Source organism: Malaya genurostris, chromosome 2 (genome assembly GCF_030247185.1).
Source record: "Malaya genurostris strain Urasoe2022 chromosome 2, Malgen_1.1, whole genome shotgun sequence".
NCBI lineage: Eukaryota > Metazoa > Arthropoda > Insecta > Diptera > Culicidae > Malaya > Malaya genurostris.
This window is the reverse complement of record NC_080571.1, coordinates 40139031-40149154: the sequence shown is the minus strand read 5'-3', so window position 1 is coordinate 40149154 and position 10124 is coordinate 40139031. Positions and strand designations below refer to the sequence as shown.

Below are 10124 nucleotides of genomic sequence, written 5' to 3'. Positions count from 1 at the left end.
CCAAACAGCAGAACGCAATAATATTTGCTTAATTATATGTTTCGATACAGTTTGTTACTTGTTACTTCAGAAACAGTAATGAAGGGCAACCTCTTTTTTCCATTTATTCAACTGTTATAAGTTGCAACTGGTTTTATTTCAAAGGATATAAAATAGATCCAGTCTATGAAAGCGAATAGCATCTTGAACTCCCGAATTCTGTTGGATTTTTCAAACATTTATTCGATGTATTTATACACACAATGAAGCCACTCTTGTTTCTAACTATGCTCACAGCGGCGCAATTGCTATCGAAGTTTTTTTTGTCAGCATTGACGATGTGGTTACTCTCATGTTATTGGGAATTATTATTCGCAGTCTTAATTCGAACTAATTCAGTTTTACATGGTAAAACCAATCTGTTGAAAAATTGTAGAAAACTGTAGATGCTACTCAAAATCATAGCCTGTTTATGTGTTCTTTTAGTGCCAAAATCAACTAAAGCTCTACCATTTAGCATAGCCAAGTCCAATTCCTGCAACATGTGGTTGAATAATTTTTCTTACCCAACAGACAAATGATTACAGCATAAAGGGAATCGAACTGTTTCATATTTATAAGTATGCTCAACACAGACATTGTGCCCGGAACGAATGAAAACAAAGTAGTAGTTCGACGCTGCCATTTTCGAAGCGATAGCAGACCTGCATTTGGTCAATAGTGAGTATATTTTTAGTATTTTCGCCAGCTTCAGTGCAGAGGAACACAATCGAATCAACGAGAGCAGCTGGCGCAGCTGGAAATTTACTACTCTTTGCTGGGAAGATCAAGACAGTGTCTCGAAGGTACCCTGATCGTATCGGAAGCGTAGAACTCAACCGAACGAGTTATATAACATGGAAGTGGGAAGTCAGTTGTCTATCAAACGAATGATTTTACAAGTCAGGTCTTTCAATTCGAAAGCATCCACAATTTCAGATTGTAATAATCAGAATTTACCTGAACACCGATGCCCAACACCCGGTACCCTTTCGAAGGATCACTTATCTTGTGCTCTCCGGTGCCGGTGCTGTGCGATGGCTCAGCAAGAATGTGAAAGCAGGTGGTGTTTTACTTTTATTTTTATGAGCAATTTATTAGTGTGTCTGTTTTGTCGATGATATTTTTTTGTTTCTTCTTCGTCCGTTTACATTTCGCTACTTCGAAAGTTCCGCGGACGGCCGCCGATGTCTGCGCCTATAACGGCTCCCCATCATGGTTCGTCGGCGGTGGCAGGGAGGCCACCGCCGCTTATGGAGTGATCGGTAAATAGCGGAAAACAGATGCTCCTATTTTTTGCGAGGTGAAGATAAAGTGTTCGTTAAATTTAGAGGGGGACAGGGTCCGACGGGATTCGAAGTCGGAGGGCCTCGCCTTGGTTGGTGAAGAGTGAACGCGACAGAAACTTGTTCGGCAATTGTTGAAGTTCACCGATTTTGATAATTCGACTGTTGAACAAGTTTCTGCCTCGTTCAGACCTAGACGGTAGTTGAAATTAATATTGATTTGCAGTACGTTAGTGGTAAATTACACAAATATCTGGAATACAAAATAATCTAGTTTCTAGAATAAATTCACGAAAACTACGTTTCGTTTCTTGTGCAACGTTACTGTGTCTCATTAAACCAGCATAGAATGGAAAACTGACACTTTTCGTATTATTTCTTAATCGAAACGTGAAATTTCTAATTAGTCTGACTTAGGGAAATCAATTATACCACCTAAATTTATTAGGTTTTACCAACAAAAACCAATCAAGACAAAATCCTAATTCTAGAAAATTGTACGTGATGTCATAGAAAGATAATCCTCCATCACTGTATACATATTTCAAATCCGAAAGATATGGATGATGACCCATCTCGATTCCTTCGAAATCGATTACACACCCACTGTCCCGTACACAGGGGTTTGCGTTCATTCAAGATTCAACATTCTGACAGTTCGTTCGGTGTTTAGATTTGTGTTTGTGCAATCCGGAATGCCCACTGCCCAGTCGAGCAGTTTTTTTTTCTTGTTGCTCAATATTCCATCAAAGTTTCCATTTTGATCGATTTTCATCTTTGCTGCTCTCCCCCACCTTAATGCAGACATATTACTTGAGGCAGTGGAGAAAAAAGTGTGGCTATTCATGACTCAAACATGAAATTCTAAATTTACCTTGCTGTCGCTGTCCAATCGAACCACCATCCGCACTAAGTCCGGCCTAGTTATACCACTATTTTCGTACGGTAATGTCCGTTCACTATGCACAGGCAGGCTGCACTCGACTCGGCTCTGATCCCGTTATATTCCCTGCTCTCTCGTTTCGATAGCACAAGAAAACTTTTTAAGGCATTCCCAGGGGGAATTGTTCATCGTTTTTTTTTTCTAACACTTCCGGCCTTGCTCGGCGGGGTCACTAGCCCGTACAGCACAAGATTTACACAATTTCACTAACCTTCCGGTCCAGAAGGAGCGGAATACACTGACAAACGAACTGCGGCACTATTTCACGGAACAACCCGACGTGTGATCACTACTGCTAGCTGCGGCTGCTTCACTTCTGCTGCTGCGGCCGATGGCAAGAGAAGAAGAGCCCACAGAAAATTTGCTTTTCGAATTGCGGTGATCGGTGAAGACGAGAAAAGCTTTTTCTTTTGGAATGCACTAACACCACGCCAACCACGATTACCTTGAGTGTAGGCGTGGCGTTTGTGAAAAAGTGCTCGAAAAAGTGCACAACTTTAGCGGCGAGGGGTCCACAGCAAAATAGAAATAAAACTGATTCGGAAAGAGATTCGAATCATTGAAACATTTAAATTTGATGAAATCCAAACTAAGAAAATGATGTTAGCAAATTCTTACAACGAATCTAAATCTTCAATATCATCACTTTTTTTTATAAAGCAAACGGACGGAATTCGAAATCGTCGAAGTTCACCGATTTTGATTATTCGACCGTTGAACAAGTTTCTGCCTCGTTCAGACCTAGACGGTAGTTGAAATTATTATTGATTTGCAGTACGTTAGTGGTAAATTACACCGAAGTCTGGAAAACAAAATAATCTAAAGTTTTCCAAATTAAACCATTTATTTCAAATGTTTATTGTAAAATTCACGCAAACTACGTTTCGTTTCTTGTGCAACGTTACTGTGTCTCATTAAACCAGCATAGAATGGAAAACTGACACTTTTCGTATTATTTCTTAATCGAAACGTGAAATTTCTAATTAGTCTGACTAAGGGAAATCATTTATACCACCTAAATTTATAAGGTTTTATCAACAAAACCAATAAAGACAAGATCCTAATTCTAGAAAATTGTACGCGATGTCATAGAAAGATAAACCTCCATCATTGTATACATATTTCAAATTCGAAAGATATGGATGATGACCCATCTCGACGGAATTGGTCGAACTTCGTAATTTCGTTAAATACCTACCACGTTTAAAAGTACCATTTGATCTGCGTAATAAACTATTCCATATATTATCCAAACCATACTTTAGAACGTTTGACGTTATCTAGTTTAGTTATTTAGGGGTTAACCTTATTTTGTGCTAGGGCACATAACCAATTTCACTATCTTTACGTTTCGTCATAGACTCGTCAGTGCAGAGCAGTTCAAATTAAACTGCCTACTGCGAACTTAAACAGTTCAATTTGAACCGCTATGCAGACGTAAAGTTATTGCTATTTGCAACACACTTGTAATAAGCACCGAAGTGTTAAGTCTTTCCTGACGTGCCGAACGAAAACAAGTTTCGACTAATACTGGCCGATTCAGATGGTCATTTAGGGGTTAACCTTATTTTGTGCTGGGGCACATAACCAATTTCACTATCTTTACGTTTCGTCTTAGGCTCGTCAGTGCAGAGCAGTTCAAATTGAACTGCTTACTGCGAACTTAAATAGTTCAATTTGAACCGCTAAGCAGACGTAGTTATTGCTATTTGCAACACACTTGTAATAAGCACCGAAGTGCTAAGTCATTTCTGACGTGCCGAACGAAAACACCGTTCACTGTTTTGCACTTTTGAGCAGAAATGGCACACCGTCGAACAATTGCACTTCTGCTCGAAAGTGCAAAACCAGAACAATCCACGTCACCAATGTTTTTCAATAAAAAACAACAACATCCACTTTGAAATGGAATTCCGTATGATTATATGCCAAGTTATATGCTGTTCGTAATTTGTGATAACAATGAAAAAAAATATTCAAGATTATAAAATTAATCAGATTAACGATTTGTCGATTACTTACCTCAAAAAGAAAATACAGACTAATGCTTCCTTGGTTGTAATTACACAAAACGAGTAAATTACTCGATTTCCTGCTAATTTTTTTTCACAAAGAGCTAGCCAAATAATTTGAATGTGTATTTTCATCTGTGTGGGTGGAAATGTTTGTTTTCGTTTGAGTTGTCAAATTTAGTTTGGTTGTCCGAATGTTTTTGTTTGCTAGCTCTATTTCTGTTTCATGTAGCTCAATTTCAATTTTGTGACTGCTCAAGTAACTGATGAATTAACACTTTCAAAATATGGACCAGCCAGCAGATCAACTTGTTATAATTTTACGAATTCTAGAAGGTATATTTCAACTTTGTTTTAGCGGAACTCATTCCATCGTTTTTTTTTGTTTACAGCCATCGGTTTCCATCGTACCAAAAATACTCCAGTTTTCTTTACAGCATCCTTGGATAAAAACACGCTTGAAAGCGAAAGACGCCTGCCAGGAATCGCGTCCACCAGCTACGATAGCAACCTGGTATGGGAAACGGACAGACGTTCAGTGAAACGTATGAAAACGGATAATCTTCCCATCAAAGTGGAGTGTTATTCATTAGAGCATGGTTCTGGTAAAAAACGGTCCCTCGTTGGCAATCTAGTTTTACCTCTAAGATCGGTACCGCTTTTGCCATCTATGAAAGCTGATAGCATAAAACCTCGTTGGTACAGAGTGCTTGGCCTTACGAGTCCTGAGTGGAAAAACCAAAAGCCGGAGGTTCAAATTATGGTTTTGATAACCGATAAGGGATACTTGTTGCCGGATAAAAATAAACCTTTAGCTTCTAGCGATCAGGAAACGGATCGCAGTGTGATTATCTTTGCCAATCCGGAACCATCGAGGCTGCAGTCTCGCGAAGGGCTTCCCATACAATTGCTCGAGGAACGTGGTCTGCTGCAGGTCGGCAATTTCAATAATGAATGCGACATTTTTCTAGTGAAGATAGTGTTGAAATATGCCAAACAGTTGGAAAAGTTACAGCCGGCGAGTAGTGAGTCGTTGGTTGGGTCAAACCTCCAGCTACGCTACAGCTTACTTGGCGATAACTATCCTTGTGTCCTCGAAAGAAAACCGAATGGTACGTTTTTAGTGCAGGAGAAAATTGTTATAAATTTTAGAACATCTTTGCACTCGCTGAAGCGATATTTTGAGGAAATATTCGTGATCCATTTGGAAGTTCTTTATGAGGATAAAGTAGTTGGTAAGATAGCAAACTGTGTATGTCGATATTAAAGTAACAGCATTATTTTCTTCTAGGTCGTTCAACGCTTCGTTTCGGAGATTTAATTCAAGACGAATCTTTGGCTACTTTTTTATCCAGCAACCTAGAAAAATCAGGAACAAACGAATTAGAAAAGTACTTTGTAATCGAATCGAGTTCCATTACGCATGAACAACACGAAGCTGATGCAATTTCCGTAGGGTCTTCGCCGATAGCACCATCGATCAAATGCAAATTTTCTCTGAAGTACCTGACCTCGGACAGGAAAAGTGTGAATGAGCCAATTAAACAAAGTACGCATTTCAAAGAAGCAGAAAAGGACTGCTCAGAACCAATGAATGTCCAGTCACCAAAAGATCCAACCCCACTGCCGTTAACCACCCTTCAACAAGGACTCTCGCCCGTAGCGCTCCCATTGTTGGCTGCTCCTCCAGCAGATAAAACTGACATCGAATCAATGCTGCATTGTGAAGATCGCGATCTGCGGGACATACCGCGTACTTTCGGCTACAATCTACTGGTGCAGAATATTCGTTTCAATACACGACCGAGCGCTGGACTGTGGCAATTATCGTTGTACCACCCGAAAGCTGACACGCCCCTAACCAAGATGACTTTGGAGCTTGCTTCGGTAGAATCTGAGACATTGGAATTTTCTAAACTACAGTTGCAATTGTACTTTTCATCCCTTCCCGATTTGGTGCTCGAAACGATAACTTCCGAGAGTTCTAAGCTAACACTGAACGGCCCCCACGGATTGTTCGGATTCGCACGATTGGATAATCAGAGTTTGGTTATAGGAACGAAAGAGAAGCAAGCCGGAGTGTTGATTTTGGAGAATCAACAAGGTGAAAGCATTGGAATGGCGACCATTTTCTGCTTTTTGGATGAAGTGGGAATAAACTACAATAGTCGAGCACCGCTCGAAGGACCCCAAGTGCCTTCGGCTCCCAAGGCACAGTTGGATGATCAGTTGTCGTATAAAATGTTAGAGGAACAAAAAGAATGGATGATGAAACAGAAGGAGCTCTTTTTGGCAGAACTAAAACGAAAAGAGATGAATCATTTGATGAAGCTTACCAACGAGTGGAAACGGAAGCGATCGAAACAATGTTCGGTAAGATAGTATTAATAAACATTTAAACTACTAGTCGAACGCTTCTAATTACAGGAACTGGCCGAAAAGTTGGAACATGTTTCTACCCTAACTGCCGCATTGGAGGAAAGTAGAAAGAATCTATCTATCCAGAGTGCCAAATGGACCGAGCAGGATACTATGCTAGCAGAAATGAAAATCAAACTGGAGGCCTCGTACCAGCAGCAGCTGACAGAAATCCGCGAAAAAGCAAAGCTCATAGAGGACGATCTGAATCTCCGATGGAACCAACGAAACACGCGATGTCAGGAACTGGAAGAGAAAAATGATCGACTGACTCGAGAAAACGAAAGATTGCGACAGGCCAATGAACAGCTGAATGAGCAGATGGAATCGTTGAGGAGGGAAGCGCAAATCAACTCCAATCAGCGACAGCAGATCGCTTTGCTGGAGCAGAAATGGGAAGCTACCGAAAAATCCAAATTATTCTACAAACAGCAATGGGCAAAGATGATTAGGGAATTGAACAAGATGAAGTTGGAGAACGAAGAACAGCTCAATGAGATACTGCGCGGAAAGAGCAGACGAAAACGAACGGACATTGAGTGGCTAAGGGAAGGTCCTGAACCGGAGCATTTTTGTACAGGTGCAAACGAAGACGATGAAATGAATAAAATCCATCAGATGATTTTTGCCGAAAAAAATCGACAGCAAGGACAATCGTGCAAGCCTTGCTGTTCCGTTGATCATTGCTGCTGATCGGGTTCAAATTAGTACACTGCCGTGTAATGCCAAAGACTGTATTTTATTTATTTTTGTACAAAGGATTTCTCGTTTTTTAAATAAAAGATTCAATTTCAGTTTTAACAATTGGTTTTCGTTTATTTAAGCATATATCTTTAGAGGCTGCTATTTCAATATAAAAAATTTTCCAGTTTTACGTTAAGTGTATTACATTGTTGTTATCATTACTTGTAATAAAAACTGTCAGTAATTAGGGCGCATCAACTCACGTGGCACGCATCTGAACCGACCAAATACACTTCAACGATTTCCTATAGGGCTTTGATCGCATATCTTAAGAACTGCAGATCCATGTTGGAATGGAAAGCTTGCGGACTCAGTAGAGTACTCAGAACGTATCTTACTCTACTTCCATACACACTAAGTTTTCTTCAACGAACTCAGCAATATTTTTACTGTCTTCTTATCTTATTTTTACACATAAAAACCTGTTTTAATCCTCCTAGTGGTGTAATGGTGCTTTTCTCATTAATATTTCACGAGAAATCGACGCAAGTTTCTTATTGGACATTTTGAATAACTGTTTCCGGAACCGAAATCGGAAGACTGTCGAAGTTGCAGTAAGTTTTTTGTGTTATTAAACAGCCAGGCCTATATGTTCGAAAAGTTTCACAATCTGTTTCGAAAATTTCGTACTTCTTTGTGTCGTCAACTGAAGGTTAGACATTTTTATCTTTCATAATCCTGTCTTTTCTTCAGCACCATATTCAACAAAAATCACACACCGGTAAAAGACATTAGTGTTCTGTTTTTTTTTTCAACACAGTTGAAAACCCTGTACTAGTGTGTGCTCGGTGCCGATGGACTCGCTTGTGTTTCCGAAATCGAGCTCCAGTGTTGGTTTTCGTTTTCTTCATCATGTGCTCGAAATCGAACATCGCGTGCTTCGTTCGTAGAGGCGGTGTTGTGTTTTTTTCTTCCGTACCACAGCTTGGGCGTACCGGTGCGCTTCATAAGATCTTGTAATTCCAGAACCGGAAATCTGATCCGGATGAAATTCAGGAATTATGTATGGACTCATAAGACTATAAGCTATCGTGAGAAAAGTGAATTCGTTCTATTTTAGAGTTTGTGATCACTATTTCCGGTGCTTCCGGAGCTGGAAACCGGGGACTGTTATAGCCGGAATGAATACGTTTTCCCGTCAACTGACATTGGATTGGAACTGATTTGAGCCCACAGTAATCTCATTTTACCAAGTTTTGCATAACTGCTTGAAATGCTTAACACTCTCTATTCTTCAGATGAAATTCAAAAAGTTTTGTATATGACCATATAGACCGTTCTTTTTCGGCATCTTTTTTTCACCGAGATCAATATGAAGTTTGAAGAAAGGGGACGGGTATAGCGTGATGGATTGTGTATGCCTGTTTTTTTCCCGGGGAGTCTACAAAGTTGTGTTTCCAGAGTAGTTCAATTGGCAGAACGAATTCTATGGATCGGATAGGGTTGCGAATTGAGAGCTGTCGCTAGGTTTCGTACTTCATTATTTTCAATTTTATTTGTCATTTTTTCAGACTGCTTTTTCGTTGGGCAATGCATCAAAGCTAAGCATTGCGTGTGTTATCATGCAAAGTACGATTTAGGCATATGTTGCCAAAACTGTGTATTTTTTTTTTTTGGTGCAGGACAGCTTTTCTTTTGGTATAGGACTGATACAAAAATAGCTCACAGTTTCATACGACCCATTAGTTTTCGCAACTAATTCCACATCATCCGAAAAAAGAACAGCTAACCGACAGTAATTTAGATTTTCAAACCACCTCACTTGTAAATTCCTTGGTGCAAACGTTGAATTATTTTGACTTTGTAATTGAACCGATTTATAGGTACAATTTAATTACGACTCACTTTACTATGTGGCGCCTTTTCAAAATTTATCCTGTGCAAGAATAGGTAGAATTTAATCGTTAATATATCTTGTACTTAACCCAAAAACATATTTTTTTCTCCATGATAAAAATTTCAAAACTGACATCTCGGACGGTACCAAGTACCAAGGCTTGCTAGCCGTACAGATTTTGGTAAGTTTAAGGGATTGCCCTGACTCACGAAAACATATAGGTATTGGAGAAGAAAATGAATGAAGAACTAACAGAAAAGATGATTAATTGGGAAAAGATACGCTCAGAGACAGGACTTGAACCACTCGTTAAGTTTAAGGGGCAAAAGGGTTTTACTCACTCCCCTGCTATGGAGGCTGGTTCCTGAAGCCGACGCATTTTGTTTTGGTGGCGTTGTTGTCAACAATACGTTAAGCTACGTTCATACCATACAATCAAACCACACTGGCGTCAAAAGTTAATTTCTTCAAACCCAATATAAATATAACTCTAGTCTAGTATTCTCTATAAAACAAGTAATTTGATCTCTTTTTGAATAAGAGAAAAAAATTGTGGTTTATTATAGTTTGATTATATTTCATCGAAATCGTTTTCTTATGTAGGTGCAGCCGTATGAAGAAAAATGTGAACGTGTGAACACTGCTTAAGCACAGCATTTGACAGTGAACTAGAACCAAAGAACCAAAATTTTCGGCTTCAAGCCAATTGTATGCAGATGACAATCGTGCCACCGGGGTGGTTTTACTCCCTAATTTATACTAGGTGCACATAACCATTTTTACTTAAATTTATGATGAACCGTCAGGTCGGAGCAGTTAAACATAAACTGCTACGCACTGATGAGTCTAAGACGAAACGTAAATTT

At 39.5% G+C, this 10124-nt stretch overlaps 1 protein-coding gene across 1 annotated transcript; it reads left to right on the top strand.

Moving 5' to 3' along the window:
- The first annotated feature begins 4455 nt into the window (after positions 1–4455).
- LOC131432017 (centrosomal protein of 120 kDa) lies at positions 4456–7444 on the top strand. Its single transcript, XM_058598041.1, has 4 exons — positions 4456–4595; positions 4652–5494; positions 5551–6632; positions 6687–7444. Exons 1-4 carry the CDS (start codon positions 4547–4549, stop codon positions 7368–7370), a joined length of 2658 nt encoding a protein of 885 aa, XP_058454024.1. The 5' UTR covers positions 4456–4546; the 3' UTR covers positions 7371–7444.
- Positions 7445–10124: the final 2680 nt, after the last annotated feature.

Excerpts from the sequence above, each read along its gene's own strand:
- LOC131432017 (XM_058598041.1), top strand. The coding sequence starts at position 4,547 with ATGGACCAGCCAGCAGATCAACTTGTTATAATTTTACGAATTCTAGAA. Across the intron at positions 5,495-5,550 it reads TTATGAGGATAAAGTAGTTG|GTCGTTCAACGCTTCGTTTC; the intron begins GTAAGATAGCAA and ends ATTTTCTTCTAG. Across the intron at positions 6,633-6,686 it reads AGCGATCGAAACAATGTTCG|GAACTGGCCGAAAAGTTGGA; the intron begins GTAAGATAGTAT and ends TTCTAATTACAG.